The sequence below is a fragment of the Plasmodium chabaudi genome (assembly GCF_900002335.3).
Source record: "Plasmodium chabaudi chabaudi strain AS genome assembly, chromosome: 9".
In the NCBI taxonomy this organism is placed as follows: domain Eukaryota; phylum Apicomplexa; class Aconoidasida; order Haemosporida; family Plasmodiidae; genus Plasmodium; species Plasmodium chabaudi.
In genome coordinates, this window is record NC_030109.2 from 647,894 (window position 1) to 666,219 (window position 18,326).

At 22.9% G+C, this 18,326-nt stretch overlaps 6 protein-coding genes across 6 annotated transcripts; 3 read left to right on the top strand and 3 right to left on the bottom strand.

The window, feature by feature from the left end:
- Window positions 1-1,667: 1,667 nt before the first annotated feature.
- Window positions 1,668-1,904, top strand: PCHAS_0916800 (conserved Plasmodium protein, unknown function; the record flags this gene model as incomplete). The annotated part of the gene is made up of 1 exon (XM_734103.1): window positions 1,668-1,904. The coding sequence occupies one exon, from the start codon at window positions 1,668-1,670 to the stop codon at window positions 1,902-1,904; it is 237 nt and encodes a 78-aa protein (XP_739196.1).
- A 4-nt stretch (window positions 1,905-1,908) lies between these two features.
- Window positions 1,909-2,277, top strand: PCHAS_0916900 (heat shock factor-binding protein 1, putative; the record flags this gene model as incomplete). Its single annotated transcript, XM_734104.2, has 1 exon — window positions 1,909-2,277. The coding sequence occupies one exon, from the start codon at window positions 1,909-1,911 to the stop codon at window positions 2,275-2,277; it is 369 nt and encodes a 122-aa protein (XP_739197.2).
- Window positions 2,278-3,319: 1,042 nt separating this feature from the next.
- PCHAS_0917000 (palmitoyltransferase DHHC3, putative) lies at window positions 3,320-4,776 on the top strand (the record flags this gene model as incomplete). The annotated part of the gene is made up of 6 exons (XM_016798113.1): window positions 3,320-3,768; window positions 3,894-4,011; window positions 4,154-4,315; window positions 4,440-4,501; window positions 4,594-4,624; window positions 4,744-4,776. 6 exons carry the CDS (start codon window positions 3,320-3,322, stop codon window positions 4,774-4,776), a joined length of 855 nt encoding a protein of 284 aa, XP_016655364.1.
- A 412-nt stretch (window positions 4,777-5,188) lies between these two features.
- PCHAS_0917100 (conserved protein, unknown function) lies at window positions 5,189-9,969 on the bottom strand (the record flags this gene model as incomplete). The annotated part of the gene is made up of 3 exons (XM_016798114.1): window positions 5,189-9,413; window positions 9,537-9,765; window positions 9,966-9,969. 3 exons carry the CDS (start codon window positions 9,967-9,969, stop codon window positions 5,189-5,191), a joined length of 4,458 nt encoding a protein of 1,485 aa, XP_016655365.1.
- A 1,075-nt stretch (window positions 9,970-11,044) lies between these two features.
- Window positions 11,045-11,888, bottom strand: PCHAS_0917200 (conserved protein, unknown function; the record flags this gene model as incomplete). Its single annotated transcript, XM_016798116.1, has 2 exons — window positions 11,045-11,308; window positions 11,688-11,888. 2 exons carry the CDS (start codon window positions 11,886-11,888, stop codon window positions 11,045-11,047), a joined length of 465 nt encoding a protein of 154 aa, XP_016655366.1.
- Window positions 11,889-12,429: 541 nt separating this feature from the next.
- PCHAS_0917300 (tyrosine kinase-like protein, putative) lies at window positions 12,430-16,797 on the bottom strand (the record flags this gene model as incomplete). Its single annotated transcript, XM_732734.2, has 2 exons — window positions 12,430-15,572; window positions 15,705-16,797. The coding sequence occupies 2 exons, from the start codon at window positions 16,795-16,797 to the stop codon at window positions 12,430-12,432; spliced, it is 4,236 nt and encodes a 1,411-aa protein (XP_737827.2).
- Between the last annotated feature and the right edge of the window lie 1,529 nt (window positions 16,798-18,326).

Below are 18,326 nucleotides of genomic sequence, written 5' to 3' on the forward strand. Positions count from 1 at the left end.
TGTTCAGGTATATACTTTTGTTTTCTCTTTTGCTTTACCTACTTGTATGATCAGATAAATGTGGGTGCATGCATAAAACGGTTTGTTCTACTTACTACGTTATCAATGTATTAAAATAAAATTCAGAGTGTGTGCTATACTTTTTCTATAAAAATAAATTGTCTATGCTAGACATTTCAAACAAACAACCGCTAAGTTTAAGCTTATAGAGAGTTGATAAAATAATACAAAAATAGTAAAATGTTTAGTTAAAAAAGTTACAAAAAAACAAATACATTAAATAAATCGATTGTCAAACTTAAGTTCCTAAAAAGGTGTATAATATATATTGTCAAATTTTTTATACAAAAAAAATTAATTAAAAAAAAGTTTCGAAACATACAAATATATTTATGTAAGGATATACCAGTTCGAAAAAAACAACAAAAGTTGTATTCGAATTGTATAGAATAAAGAAATGGACAAAAAAAAGTTAATATAAAAAATGTAATCGATAAAATTATGTGATTACACTTTTTATAAAAAAAAAATATTTTTAAAATGAACAAAAGAAATAGCTAGCTAATTCTTATTGACAAATATGTATAGACAGAATTGGAAATAATTAAATGACAAATAAAAATTGATAAAAAAAATTATACATTTTTTATGGCTTTTTTAAAATACTATACGTAATAATAAAACAGTTATTTGTAATTAAATAGAACAACAATAATAGAAAACTAATAATCAAACAGATAGAATACTTTTTTGTATTAATTATTTCCAAAAATGTTGCAGTCTTTTATGGTGATTAATTTTTCATGGGGGTTTGAATTCTCTTTTCATGAAGAGCCCATAAATAATATAGCATATTAGTTTGGAAAAAAGAAAAAAAACTGTGTATATACATTTTCCTATTTCATATATTAACATATTAACATATTAATATGTGCCTTTTGTACTTTCTATTATAAATATGGTTCATATATTTTTTACGAGTGCATATAGATAAGATATTATATGTGTCTTAATTATTTAAATAATTACCATACTATATTAAGAAATAAATAGAATAAAAATTTACAACAAAAAGAGTGCATATATTGATCCAAACTTATTTTTAGAAATCGTCATAAAAAAAAGAATAAACTCACAATTTCATTTTCACAATCCCTTTATTATTATTTTAAAAATGAACATTGTCACTTGATCGTCTTTTCGGAATATATAACACTTTTTAATGTAAACATGATATGAAAATAATTCCTTTCCATTTTCATAAACTCTTTATTGACTTAATTTTTTTCTCTTATCTTATTTTTTTTTCAGTATTTATTTTTACATTTCTCTTATTTCGTGATAAAACCATAAAGGGAAAATTATTTTTTTTTTTTCTTATCAATAATTGTTAATGATGAAAATATAAATATTTATTAATTTTTTACGCAATTATAAAGGAGACATATTTTATTTTTAAGCATTTTTACACGTTTAAGTTTTTTTATTTTCATCCCTGAGTTTTTTATTTTCAAATATAAGTATTTATCGCATATTGTTGCAAAAGTCATGAAAAATGCGAAGAAATAAAAGTGTTAATAGGAAATAGTACGATGAATAGAAAATTGTAAAAATTTTGAAAGCGTTTGAAAATTTTGAAAATTTTGAAAATTTTGAAAAACTAAGTTATGACTATATCATCAACGAAAAACACGGATGATTGCATTTTTTGCCGTGTGACTGGAACAGTACTATTTGGAGGTGTATCATTTTATTCATTTTTGAAATTTTTACAAGCAAAAAAAAAAACAGGAGATCGAGTTTTTTTTGGATTTATGTTTGCCTGTTTCGGAATTTTATCGATATATAGAGCAAGTACACCAGCAAGAAGTATTACACAAAAAACAACAAAACAAGAGAATTAGAATAATGGCGAATAATAATGAAAATATGAGTTTCAAGGATATTATAAACAGTAGGGAAAATCAAATAAATACAAACATAATGAATGATAATATGAATAATTATTGCAATTCATTTAATATTAATCAAAATTCTGTAAATATATGTAAAGGTAATACTGAATTATATAATCAAGGACTAAACAATAATGTCAATATGAACTCTGGTTCAAGAAAAGATAATGTAGAAATATATGTTGAAAATATGCTTAGCGAATTAAAAAATAAAATGCAAAACTTATCAAATAATTTATTAAATAAAGTTGATAATATGGAAAAGTCGTTAGAAAGCCTAGAAAATATCATGTCTACTTTTTCAAATAAAAGCGAATTATAATTATTATATTCAAGTATAAAACTATATTTATATATATAGTATATCCCTTATCTAAGTATATATATTTTGTTACCCCCTCTACCTTTTAAAATAGGTCTAATTATACTGATAATCATTATTTATGACATTAAATTAAATGCATATTTTATATTTTTTTTGATTTTTTAACATAAAAAAATAAGTGAAATGCTTATGTTGTTTCCCTTAATTTTAATTTTCTTCTTTGGTTAGTAAATTTTTTATGTGCAAAATAGTATGAATAAAAAAGTAGCACTTTATAGTGACATTAAAAAAGGCATATATTTTTATTTTATGAATTGGAAATCGTTGAATACCAAAGTGTAATTTTTTATTTTTTTATTTTTCATTTTTTTCATTTTTTTCACTTTTCTTTTTTCTATTTATCCCTTTTTCCTTATATTTCCCCCCCTTTTTTGTGAAAAATTCCAGTTTAATTAATTTCGGTGTGTGTGTGCGTTTTTTTTAATTTAATATTTTTACAATTCCCCAACAGTTTACATTTTTGATTTGTATTTATTTTTTTTTTTAATTAAAATGAATGTAATTATAATGTTATTCTTTTCTTTCAATTTTAAACAATAAAAATGCAAACTAAATGTATTTAAAATACATTGCTATTATAAATCGTTTTATTTATTAATATCTACAAATAATATATATACCTTATAAATGTTATTTTCAAATTTTTAATAAATATTTGCCTTTTTATGCAACTTCTTGCTGCTACAAAAAATAAAAATGAAAATGACAACAAATCAAAATATAAAGAAGAAATGGAAAGCATAATATTTGGACAGAAAAAATAAAAACGAAAAAAAGACAATATATATTCAATAATTATTTCATTATGATTATTATTATATATTTTTTCTCAACCCATATTTAGTATGTAATTTAGAGATTTGCATTTTGTAAAATTCATGAATTATTTTCAAGTCATAAAAAATAAATTTTCTTTTATTCTGTCAAACAATTAAGCATATCACATACTATAATTATTATTATTTTTTTCGTTGTAATTATGAATAAGAAAATATTTGCATTTAGAGATGATACAAAATCAAAAGAAGCGGACGAATTTATACGAAAAAATGGGTTTACATTACCCTTTCAAATATTTCAAATCTTGTCTTTTCTGATATTTATAGTTATAATTGCATTTATTATTTGTATTTCTGCATTGAATACCAATCCTATATTTATAACATTTTATATATTCTTTGGGATTTTAGCTATTGCTATTCTTGTATTATCTTATATTGTGACATCAATCAATCCTATAGATCCTCTGTCTTTTAAGTACATTAATAGAATAGCAAATGAAGAAGATATTAAAGGATTATATGAATGTGATATTTGTGGATTTGTAGAGCCTCAAAGTAAACATTGTAAAGTTTGCAATAAATGTGTTTCCGTTTTTGACCATCATTGTATGTGGGTTAATAATTGCATAGGGAAAAAAAATTACAAGTAAAAATAAAAATATTTTAACAAATATACTGCACATTATTTAGATTCATTAAAAAATATATAAATTACGTTTAATTCGATTTTTTGTATCAATTTTAATATACATAAAATTTATTAACGTTCAGGTATTTTGTATCCCTACTACTAGCCTTAACAATTTTTCATTGTTTCGTATTTCTCTTCTGTGCGGTTACCTTTTTCGTGTCTTTGAAGCATGATACTATAAAGGATCAATGGAATAAGGTAAATCAATATGGGGAAATATATATATGTGTGCATAGATGAAAATAGCTGTTCACGCCGTTTTTAAATTTTCTGTGATAGCTTGCATTTTTAATGTTTATGACCCCCACATGTTATTTTTATATTTGATTTGCTTTTTTAGCTTTACGGATCTTACAACGATGCACTATTCTACACACTGATATGTGCACTCTTTGTGTTAAACGGAATATTTTTTGTTCTAGTCATACAGCTCTTTGGGTTGCATATTTATTTGATTTCAAAAAAAATGACAACATATGAATATATAGTTAACCGATCTAATGTACGAATAAAACTGAATATTAATTTGTGTGTGTGTGAACTATCATTTAAGTGGCTATCTTTCCAGCATATAAGCTCACCATTTAAATGGCTAGCTATTTATTACTTTTTATTTTATTTTTCAGTCAGAAGACAAGGAAAAGATGGGAATTAAAACATTTTTCGAATGGATTATTATAGATAAAAAGTACGCTAAATATGTAGCGAAATTAAACGTATTATTCTTTCCCAATATTTGTTTCATACTCCATTTACTCATTTATTTTTTACTTTTTTTAGGAGATTGAAAAAGACAGCTAGCCAAAGCGAAGTATAAAAAAAAAATAAAAAAAAATTTTTAAATAAAAAAAAAACGATATAGCTATATATACACCACTCTTTTGTGTGCATACAATATATACATGGTACTAATTTAAAATAAAATTTTAGCAGGATATAGAAAACCCCAAAGTTGAAGCTTAAATGTCTATAAAATATTAATAAAAAAAAGTTATTAAACAAATAAAAACGAAATATGATCAACAATATATATGGAGCATCCACCAAAAATATTTTTATAAATGCATACACAAGTTGTGCGAAAATGGGATATATATATATAATAACAATTTTAAATATTCCATCATAATTTATGTAAACACAAAAAATTAAAAAACGAATAACTATATAATCGTGTATAGAATGCAAGATTTAATAAATAGACTTTATTTACACGCATTTATCATATAAGTTTAATGCGCAACCTCATTACGCAGTTGTGGGATATGTGCCATTACATTTTGCTCTTCTGTTATTCCCTTGAAAATTATTTTTTTTTGTAAATTTTACATAAAATTCAAAGATAATTAAAATTATATAAATGTGTAAACAAAAACTAATTAAACCCTTGTAACTGTAAATTATTTGCTTGTTTTATTATATCATTTCCATATTTTTCTTCTTTTATTTTTGATTCAATAAAACTCAATCGTTTTGTTAGATTATCTAGTACAGTTGCCATTGTATCATTTTTTGTATTTATAACTTCATTTTGTAGCTTCAATTTTTTATTTTCTTCTATAAGAGCATTATTAGCAGAAGAATTTATATCCATTGAAACATTACTATCGATTGAGTTTTTGTTTTGTTTTTTTAATTTAGAAATTTCATCTTTTAAGTCATCTGTATATTCTTTATATAATTTTGTTTGTTCATTAATTTGATTTTGTAAAGACTTAATAATACTAACATTTTTTATATTAATTTCTCTTTCTTTTTCTGTTACTTCCATTAAATGTTTATTAACATTTTCTAGGTTAACTATTTTATCTAAAAGTTTTTTTTGTTCTTCATTTTTTAGATGATTATTTTCATCAGTCAATTTATCACATTTTTCTTGATAATTAGATAATTCGTTTTTCATTTCAGTAATATTAAGATTAAGTTGTTCATTTTTGGTAAGTAATTCAGTATTGACACTATTCAGACGTTTAATTGATTGCTCTCTATCATTTTGTTCTTTTACAATATTTTCTAAAATTTCATTATTTTTATTTTTGGTTTCATTTGATTCGTTTAATAATTCATCAAAACGGATTTGCATTTCTTTAATTTGTGTTTCATATTGATTTCTTATTTGTGATATTTTTTCTTCATTTTCCTTAACATTTGAATTAGCAAAATTGGTTAGCTGTTCTTTAATATGTTTATTTTCGATCATTGCATGTTCATAATTTTTTAATAGTTCATTTTTTTCATTATCAAAAGTTTCTTTTTTTTTCAAAAAATCTTCATTTAATTCTTGAATTTTTTTAGTAACTAAAGCTTCAGTTTGATTTTCAAGCATTTTAATAGTATCTTCATATTCATTTATTTTTTGGATATTTTCTTCATATTTTTCAGTTAGTTGTTTATTTGATGTATTAGCTTTTTCTAATAGATCATTATATTCTTTTTTTTTTTCTTCATATTCTTTACTTATTTCATTATATTGTTGTATATAGTTATTTACTTTTTCTTTAGATTCTTTTTTAATTCTATCAATTTCTGCTTGTAATAAATCTGCAAATTGTTCACGAATTTTATCTGATTCTTTTGCATCATTTTCTTTAATATGTTCGATTTCTTTTTCTAATTTCATTTTTTCATCATTTAATATATTTATTTTTTTATTATATATATCTTCATTATTTTTTAAATTATCTTCTAAGTTTTTATTTTGATTTAAAATATTTTCTCTTTCACCATTTAGTATAGATATATTATGTTCTAAATCGATTTTTTCTTTATTTATCATTTGTATTTCCATATTTAATTTTTCAATTTTATCCGTTAATATTTGTATTTCACTTTCTTTTTCTGATCCAATATTATATGATTCTCGTCTTTGTTCGATAAGTTTATTTTCCATTTCAGCACGTTGAGTTTCCAATTGTCTTTCGTATTCACTACGTTGTGCTGCTAGCGTTTCTTGAGCCAAAGTTTGTTCTGCACTTATTTTTTCTTTCAAATGATTTATTTCAGCTTGATATATATTTTCAACTTCTTTTTTCATATCATCAATATATTTATTTTTTTCGCTAGCTAGCTTTAATTCAACATTTTCGATTTCTTGAGATTGATTTTTTTTCATTTCTTCTTTCAAATAATTAATTTCATTATTTTTCATTAATTCATATTCTTTTTTGATATGTTCAATTTGTTTATTTTGTTCTTCTATAAAATGATTTTTCATATTTTCAAAATTATCTTGCATTATTTTTTCATTTTCTTCCTTAAATTTTTCCATTTCTATACATTTTTTTTGTTCTATATCATTTTTGAAATTTTCAATTTCATTATTTTTTTCAATAATTAGATTATTTATAAAATCATTTTTATTTTTTTCAAGACTTTCTTTATATTTTTCGAATTTTGAATTAAAATTATATTCTGCATTTTGTTTGGCCTTTGCAATTTCTTCTTTAATTTGATCTTCATATTTCATTTCGGTTTCTTTAATTTGTGTTGCATATTTTTCTTCTAATTCTTCTCTCATTTTGTTTATCTGATGTTCTATATTATTATTTATGAAAGATTCTTTTTCAATTTCCATATTTTCCATATTTGTTTTTTGTGCTTTTTCATAATTTTCCTTTAATTGCTCTATTTGTTTTTTTGTTTTTAATTCGATTTTTTGTATCTCACCTTTTAGTATTTGTTCTTGATTTTTAAAACTTTCTAAATTGGTTTTATTATTCATTTGTTCAATTTTTAGTAGTTCTTCTTTTTTCATTATCAATTCTTTGTATTGTTTTTCCTTTTCTTTAAACTCAGCATATTTTTGTTTTCTTTTTTCTTCTAATTTATTGATAGTACTTAAAAATACGCTTTCTCTGTTTTTATATATATTAATAATTTCATCGTTTTTCATTTTTAATTTTTTTAAAATATTAAAAGAATTTGTAAATGCTTCTAATTCTTCTTTAATTTTTTTATTTTTTATATTTATGACATATAATAAATTATTCATTTCATTTTCTTTGTCTTTATCAATATTCGTTTGTTGTGTTTCTTCAGAAATAGGATCATTATTATCTTCTGCATCTTCATCTTTCTTTTTTAGTTGACATATTTTATTGTGCAAAATTTCCATAGAACCCGTTTTTTCTGCCAATAAAGAAGTAACTCGTTCTGATTCATTTTTTATAATAGTATCTATATTATCTTTGTCATCATCTTGTAACTTAATTTTTATCATATCTAAAATATTTTGAACTAATTTATCACTCTCTGCATCTATGTTATTGTTTTTATTTATTGTATTTGAATCATTTAAAACGATAGGACTTTCATTCATAGCTATAATATTTGGTGTACTCTCTACAGACATTCCTTTATCTAAACTAAACATAGATAAATTTTTCACATTTTCTCCACTAGCTTCTTCAAATTCTTCCATTTTTTCTGGTGATTTATTATTAACACTTGTGTTAGTAACGTTAGTATTATTATTTAACTCAACCTTAGTATCATTTATATTATCCAATAAAAAGGGACTAGTAACTTTATGTACTGTTACTTTATCATTGAATGCATTACTTGGTTCGTTAAATAATTGATGTGTATTCCTACGATTTATTTTTTCTATAACTTTTTGATCAACTTTTGGAGGGCCATTGAATATACCTTTTTCTCTACTATCATTCATATAATTATTATCAATAGTATTATATTTTCGAATTTCGTGATTTTCAATATTGTTAATATTATTTGATTTTATTTGAGGATTAAAAACTGGTCTAACAACATTTGTGCTATTTCTTTTAATTATATTATTAGGGATTGTATTATTGAATTCGGGATTGTTCATAGAAATTCCTTTAACTTCTTTATTTTTATTTTCTAAATTTTCCATTACCCCTTTAGAATTAATTTCGAATGGATTACTTACAGCATGAATATTCTTTTTAGGAGGAGTGGTATCATATTTTATATTATTATTGATATTCATTTCTGTAGGTGGTTTTACAGATCTACTTAAATTGGATATATTGGAATAGCTTTTTTTTAGTTTATCTATTTCATAAGGTTTTGTTTCATTCATTTTGTTTATTTGCATTTCAGTTACTTCATTTAATTTTGGTGGTGTCACTGTTTGTTTTTCAGAAAATAATAAATTATTACTATCCTCATTCTTTAAATCAGATTTATTTTTATTAATTTCATTAAAATTATATAAATTATCTTTAGATAAACCTTTGGGTTTTTCATTATTAATGTGATTCGGTTCGAGGGTTGTATTTTCAGGATCACGAAAAACACTATCAGGGATGTTATTCATATTGTTATTGAATTCTCCTCCCGTAAATATATCCTCATCGAGTCTTTTTTCATTTTGTTCTGTTTTATTTGTTTCGGTTTCCTTACTTTCTTTATTATCACTAGCTACACTTTTAGGAGTGAATGTAGTTAGTGGGAATAATTCCTTTTTATTGTCATTCGGTGTATTTTTATTAAAATCGGTACTTGATGAGCCCATATATGGAGATACAATTCCACCTTGAACAATTGTGTTTTTTTTATTTATTGTTTTAAGTCCGGGGATTTCAGCATACATCGTTCTGGCGCTCCTAGTTTTGCTAAAAATGAAAAATAAAAAAAAGTCATGAAAATAAACTTGAAAAAATGAAACTACTATGGATAGTGAACATCATGTGGGTATATATAAAGAGAAAGCAAAAAGTACAAAATTTTTTATATACTTTTGTTGAATTAGCGAACGGTATCCACTGCTAGCATTTTGTAGAGCACTCATTTGTGGAGGAGGTGCAATTTTTTCTTCGACTTCAATTTTATCTTCTTCCCCTTTTACTACCCATCTTTTTAATTCCTTATTATAATAAAATTTGTTTTCCTCCCCTAAATGGGCAACGGTGGGTTTTGACTCACCATCATCATTTTTCTTCGATTTTATGAAGTTCCAAAACGAGCCTAAACAGGTAATAAATTAATATAACATGTATATTATTCATATTTTCATATGTATAAAGAATAAATGGATGATAGTTTCATGGAAATCTACTTTTTCTAAAGTTATTTCGACTTTTCTAAAGTCCCAATATCATGGCTAGAACTATATATATTATGTATGTACAATTTTTTATGTATTCTTTTCGTTTTTTGCTTCTTACTCATTTTGGTGTCTCTCCAATTGCCCACAACATAGAGTGTAGCCCTTTCTAATGATATTAAAATTTAAAGGTTAATCAAAAAAAGCAACAAAGGGCAAAACAAAGTAAAATCAATGTAAACATGTATTATAAAACATGTTCAAAATATTTTTTCCCTTTTGTATATTAAAAAATAATATTCCAAGAAAAAATATTTAAAAAAAATTCGCTAAAAGAATATCTTAAAATCTATCAAAATAAGTAATAATATTCAAAACTATTGTCAAATTAAATATCAGTTTATATAAATGTATTTATTTCTATTTGTATTAATCCTTTTTTATTCGAAAAAAAAGATAAAACACAATTATTTTATAATTATGCGGATAGGAAAATGAAAAAAACAAAAAAAAAATCGTCTCATACAAATAAAATATTCTTACCAGTATTCTATAATTTTAAAAATATATATAAGTAAACATATGAAACGGAAAAATACAAAGACTATATAGTATATTATATTTTTCTATGTATATATTTTTATACGTGCATTTTTTTTGCAAACCCGCCATGGAAAAAAAGTAAAAATATAAATATGTTATCAAAAACAAAGGTATGGGGAAAAAAAAAATTAAATTATTATTATAAAATGGTTAAAACAGTATATATTATATTTTTTATTTAATTTAGTTTAATTATTTATATATCATTACATTTTAATTTTCAAAAAATTGGCATATTAATCTGGGAAAAAATATATAGCTATGCATGTAATACAAAAAATTTAATAAATTATCATTGCTATCATACTTCATATACCTTCATATAATATAAAATACAAATTGTAAATTATACTATACTAGTGACAAACGTTTGAACAATATTTTTGTGAAAAGTTCACCTTAAAATGTTATAATAATAAATAAAACAATGCATAGTACATAATTGTTGTAAAGGGGGAAGTTGTTTACTGTAACAAATGCAGGGAAATCAAAATTGTAAAAGTAATAAAAACGAAATAAGACGAAATAAAACAAAATAGTAAACAATGGTAAATAGGAGAATGGCTGATTTCTCTTTTCCTTTTTTCCTACCCCCTTTTAAAAATAGTAATACTTAAAAAAATAAAAAATATTTTTTATATGCATAGGTATAATTGATAGGGAATATCCATTTTTATCTTGTTCATAATAACGAACCCAATATAAAAATTTTTGGTTACACCTTTTTATTGTCCATAATTCATCACGTAAAATTGTACTACTCGTTATTTTGAATTTTTCATATCCAGTCATTGGTTTGATGTTTTCCAAAATTCTGTCTTCTTTACACTCGTTCATCGCCAGCACTTCAATGTTTTGTATCTTCGGTTAATGTGAAAAATGTAAGTAAATAGTATGTGAGTAACGGATTTTTATTTGGTGCATGAACACGCATATCAATCGGTAGAAAAATAACAAATTCGCAAGCACGGCCATTATAAACTTTTGTCATAAATAGCAATACTCTTTATATACACATTTACTGTGCTTTTCTAAGTATTTCATTTCACATGCAATTAAGCTTAGCAATAAGTATACCCCATGCAGACGCACGTAATATATACACAAATAAAAATAGATAGAAATTTTTCAAAACAAAAATGAAACGTTATAGGCATATGGTCACAATCGAGTATAAGCAGTAGAGTAAAAAGAAGAACTGCATAATAACATTTTTCAGTTTTTTTTTTTCTTATTTTACCTTATATATGGCTTGTCGAAATAGTGCTGATTTAATTTGTTTTATGATTTGTTCAATTTTTTCTTGGAAATTAACTACATGCTCATAGTTTTTTAAAAAGTCAGGACAAAAATCCACATTAAAAAATTCCTCTGGGTAATTCATATTTACCCCATTTTCTTTCATCCAAGTTTTATCTCTAAAACATGGGAATTTATACATATTTGTATATTATTAAATGGTATTAGGAAAATAATAAAAAAAAAAATAATTTTTATAACTCATTATTTAAATAAGTTTATTAATCAAATGAATTGTAAATATTAGGTTACGAAAAAAAGTGAAAAAAAAAAAATTTATAAAAAAAATTTCAAAGAAAATAAATGAATAAATCACTAACAAAAAAGAAAAAATAGAACTTTCTATATTATAACAACGAAAATACGGGAAAATACTATACGTATGTATATATATATGTATATATATATATAATAGTATGTTTGCCGTTATTTTTCAACGCACACATATATTAATAAATATATTAATTATTCAAAATAGGGTATGTGGTCATCACATTTCATATATTTTGCTTACACTTGTTATATAGTAATTTTTGCTCGATATTATTGTATACATATAGGAATATATATGTGTTGTTGATTTTGGAAAATACGAAATTCGCGGATTAATTCATATACGTTTTTTCAAGTAAATTCGTTAAGCCAAAAATAAACGAAATAAAGTAAAGCCTATTTAAGGATATTTACTTTTCGTCGTAAAAATTAATATTTACAAAAAATGGATACAAAGGGAAATGAATCCTTTGTGTTGTGGTTAACGAATTTTTGTAATGACACATTTTTTTCATAACTTTGTCTTCCGAAAATACAAGTAATGATAATATATTATTAGGTAAGCTATAAGAATATGTATTATTTTTATAAAGTATATAATTATTTGAGAATATACAATTTTCACTATTGCACACAACTTTTATATTATATTCAAAGTAATAATAAGAGAAATTTCCTGTAACTTTATTATCATAACATGTTGGTTTATTTAAAGTTTTCATTTGGACTTCTAATATGAAAAGACAATGTTTTCTACTTATACATTCATATAAAATATTTGAGATCGATTTTTTAAGAATTTTTTCAACGAAATCATTTCTTCGACCTATATAATCTGAAATCCATATTTTTCTTTTAACAACTCCTGGTTCATTATTTATACATTCTTTTGATTGATTAGAATTTAATAAAAATATGGTGTGTGCGTTTTTTGGATTATCATGATGTACTGCTATTTCAAAAAAAAAGTTTTTTTGTAAATTAACGGAAGTCAAATTATTTTCTAAACTATTATCAGGGGTAACCCATTTTCCTCTTAACAAATATTTATTTTCATCTTCATAAATAGGTATATCAAATTTTTTAAAATCAAAAACATTAAATTCGTATAAAATATCTAAAAAAGTTACATCAGAAATTATTTTATTTTCATCAATTACCATCTCAAATATATGACTATTAAACCATGAAAATATGTTAGAATCAAATGTATATTGATTTTTTTCAAAGTTAATATAATTTAAATAATTTGATACATATACAATATTATTATGTCTTATATCCATCATTAATGGTGATGGTGTTTTTTCAGGTAAGCCATTACCACTCTCTTTTTTAAAAATACTATGATTTTTTGAAGGGAAAAAGCTTTCCCTTTCTGGATTATAATTACAACTATTATATCCACTATTTTCATTAAGAATATTATTATTTTCATTTCCGAATTTTATAAGATTGGTATATTTTGTATTATTATTTTCTTCTTTCTTTATTGGTGTGTTATATTTGTTTGTTATTGTTATTTTTTCATCATTAGAGGATAAATCTATTCTCATTATTTTTTTCTTATTACTTATACATGCATCTTTTAGGTTTTCATTATTCCCTTGTATATTAAAAATCATTTTAGGAGTATTATCCCTGCAATTTCTTTTCAAAGGCCATTTATTTGAGGCTAGTTTTTTTGGTGTATTTCTTTCTTCTTGGCTTTGACGAATATTATATAAGCATGCTGAATGTTCATAATTGTTACTGCACCCAATGTTGTTGACGATATTGCTAGCATTGTTACTGTCATTCTTTTCTTTTTTAATTCCCTTTTCTACAAGATCTAAATTATTATTAAAAAATAAGTTTGAATTATTACTTTTATTATCAGCATATATAAACTTATTTCTATCTTCATAGTTTGTTTCATATTTATTAATAATTGGTGTTTTATTTACTTGTCCATCATTGGTACAAGCATCAATACATAGACGGGCATTTTTTACATTTGATGGATTACTACATTTTCTCGAAAGAATAAAGTTTCGTCTTTGATAATTATGATCACAACTCGAGATGTCATTATTTGTTTCATTTTTTACAGGAGATAAATTGAATAATATATTAGGTGTCATATCTTCATGACCATTATTATGTATATATATATTTTCATTATTTTTTGGGGGTGTTTTAAAAATATAATTTTGATCTTGTGTTATAAAACGATTAGGCATATTGTTGTTATATTTATTTTGTGTTATATTGATTTCTCCCTTTATATTTACAATATCATTACTAATACTTTTTATGGGTGTATTTTTTTTTTCTAAGAATATATTATTGTTTACATATTGCTTATCTTTTCCCTCATAATTGTCAAACAAATTAAGGTTATAAAATTTTCCATCTTGTTTATTATGATTACGTAAATTTCCACTAACATAACTTCTTCCGATTTTTGCAACAGAATTTTTATTAAAATCGTTTTTTATCATTAGGCTATTATTTGAGTCACTCAGAATATTATGTCTTAGACTATCATTAACAAATTTAAGAAAATAGCAATTCATTAAATTAAATGAAAAGGAATTAAAAACATAATTTTTATTAAACATGTCCCCATATAATTTATCAAAATAGGTATCCCTTATATTTGTTAAATTACTAACAGTATTATATTTAAAGTATAAATAATTACATGGATTTGAGTTATTAAATGCAGGTGCTCCATCTATATCATTATAATTAATAGTGTTTTTTTGTACGCCTTTAATTTTTTGAATATTTTCAGAAAAAAATAGTTTATACATATTTTTATTTAAATTATAAATCCTGGTATTTCCAAATAATGAATTAACAAAATTATGAAAAAGTTGATTTATGCTATTATAATTTATTTCTTTAATTTGTTTAATATAATTATTATAATTTCTAACTTTTCTTTGATAATCTAAACTTGCTCTACTTTCATTTTTATATATTGTAGTATCAATAAGGTGTGTATTTTTTTTTTTCTGTTGTTTTTTTTCTATGTCTTTTTCATCCCAATCATTAATCATAGGATTATTATATGACTCTCTTTCACATTCATCAAAATATATATTTACATTATTAATTTTTTTCATATAACATTCTTGTTTTTTTACAAAAAAATCACATTCTTTTTGGATTTCTAATAATATTAAATTTACTAATTTTGATGAAGGTCTACTTTTTATATTTGGATTTAAACACAAAAAAGATAGCTTTGTTAATTTTTCGACTAAAAATTCTGGAAAATTAACACTATAATCTAAAATTGAATAAATAGATTTATAATCATTTGTATTTATATGATTAATTAAATAGTCAAATACGTTATCGTCATTATCATTTTTATCTCTGTGGCAATGTATTGGGCATTTATCGTTTTGGGTATAAATACAGTTATAATTTTTTCCTACATGTATAGCTGGCGATTTAGACACTAACATTTCTAATATTAATGCACCAAAGGAATATATTTCTGTTTGTTCGTTTATTTCATGCGTTGATATATAATATGGGTCAGCATATCCAGGTGTGCCTATACAAGAAAACGAAGAAATAGATAAACAAAATGTGTGCATATATTGGTATACCATTTTGAAGGGAAAAAATATTTGCATGTATTAGAAAGTATAAAGCACTTTTTCAAACTTTTTCGATTTCTACTTACCACCAGTTAAGCTGAAAATGTTATTATTATTTATGTAAATAAAAGAGAGACCAAAATCACCTAATTTGGCATTAAATTTTTCGTCAATCAAAATGTTGGCTGATTTTAAGTCCCTATGATATACTATTGGAGAGGAGGTGTGTAAATAGCAAAGTACATTTATAACTTGAACTAATATATTTACTCTAGTACTAAAAGATAAAAACAGTGGTGGTTTAGTTTCAGTTGAATTTTGTTGCATATATAAATTAGAGGGTCTTGAATAATTAAGATTTGTATGATTATTTAATTTCATATTTGAGAAATTATTAAAGTCTCCGTTTTCTTTATTTTTTGAATTATAAAAATAATAATGATTAAATAAAAGTGTTCTTAAATCTCCTAAATTTACATATTCATAAATTAAATAAAAATAATGTGCATTCATAGCATAGCCTAGTAATGATAAAATATTGTTATGTCTATATCTGCTCATAATTATTAGTTCATTTTCAAATCCATTATTTTCATTTTTTTTTAAAACTTTAATAGCTACATTAATGCAGCTTTTTAGTATTCCTCTATATACTATTCCATTTCCTCCTTTAGCTATTTTATTTTCTTCAGAAAAATTATTCGTTGCCTGAACTATATCATTATAATCGTATCTATTTGATAATATTTGTAAAGGTATATGAATTTGTTCGTCACAACTTTCTTCAATATGAGTTATACTTTTTCTGTAAGGACTATCAGATTTATATTCTGTGTGTAAATCCATATTATTTAATTTATTTTCTTCGTCTTCTATATTTAATACATATTTATCGTGTGTATCACATGTTTCTATATATATCATTTTTTTATTATTATTACTTCCATTTATATTATCAATTATATTACCATTTATGTTGCCAATTTTATTATTATCATGGCTAGCCATGGTAATATTTTTTGTTCCATTATTCACATTTTCGAGCTTTTTGTTTTGATAACCTTTTGGTAAATTAAACCTCAAATATTCTTGTTTTTTTTGTTCAAGTTTTTTTTTAAATACATTTATTACCCCCTTTTCAACATTAGTGTCATTTATGGGATAATACTTATTGTTCATTTTAGGAAAATCGGATAAGAGAATAAAATTGGAAAGATAAAAAAAAAAATACTGTCAAAAATACAGTGAGATAATTACTTCTAAACAAAAAAATATAATATAAAATACAAATAAAATATAACGAAATACAAGGGCATTACTAATGATAGTATAGCAATGCATGCTATTTATTTAGAAATAAGGTGAAGCATTACCAAAAATCATATATAATCTCTTTAAAATGAAATAAAATATAATCGTAGCAAAAAACAAAAACAAAATAGTGATAATAAAAATAATGAGGGGGGTTAGGAGTGTGTAAAAATTACAAAGATTAACACGAATAAAAGTGTAACAACTTATGGACACAATTAATACTAGAAATATAATTGAATAATATATACATACATAAGGAAATATATACAATGTATGTAAATGCGCACGAAAAATATATAAAATTTCAAATTTAGTAAGCAAGACAAGTAATATCTTAAAAAATGTATTTGGTTCGTTCTCATCATAATTTAAGAACGTCTATTAATTATCATGTCATATATATATTTCTCTCATTATAAATTAAAAAAAGCCCATTAATTAGCATTTTATAAATGTATAATAATCCTAAATATCTATATGTTATCAACACAAATACATATTTTTTAAAGTATGTGTAAAAAAAAACAATTTATGAATACATGTATGTATATATGAATTAGGAAAATGTCCTCCTTTTTAGGGGGGGAAAATATTATTAATATACAATATTACATTTAATTTTATGTTATTTTATTTATATATATTTCTTTTATTTTTTTTTTTTGTTTAACACCAATTCTAAAAAGCCAATTACTTTCATATATGTTAGTAACCAAGTTCATTTTCCTAATTTAACAATTTTCATTCATTGTTTTTTTTAACTAATAATTATTTATTATTTTATGTATTTTTTTTTATAAGATTTTTTCTCATTTGTATTACTCCATTCCCTCAAGCAATTGTTCTTTTAAACTTTTTTTTTGAGGAGATTTATTTTTGTATTTTTTTTTTTTTTACTTTGACTTATTACCCTAAAAAAGAAATGTGTTATGCATTTTTCTGCCCAATAAGCTGATGCTTGATATGTATTTTAATCACCTTAAAAAAATATAATAATGAATATTAAAATACGAGTTTTTTTTTTTTTAAATCAAAAAGGCATACTGCACATTTATGGGGAGTGTATGCTTATTAATACACAAGTCTGAATACTCAAAGCGCATTTGCATATTATGCATACATGTGTACATCAAAAAAAAAAATACGAATAGCTTTATACTCTTAAAAATTTTGAATGAAAAATTATGTTCAAATAATTCAAAAATATTAAAGAAATAATATCGAACAAACTTCTCGCAAAGGGCATATATATAATGTATTATAATCAAAATCAAAGTATCGAAGGTATATTAATACGATTTATAAGGTGAAAAAAAAAAGCCAATGATATATTAATCAAGAATGATTATATAACTAAAATATAACTTTTTTATACTTATATACATTTTTTTACA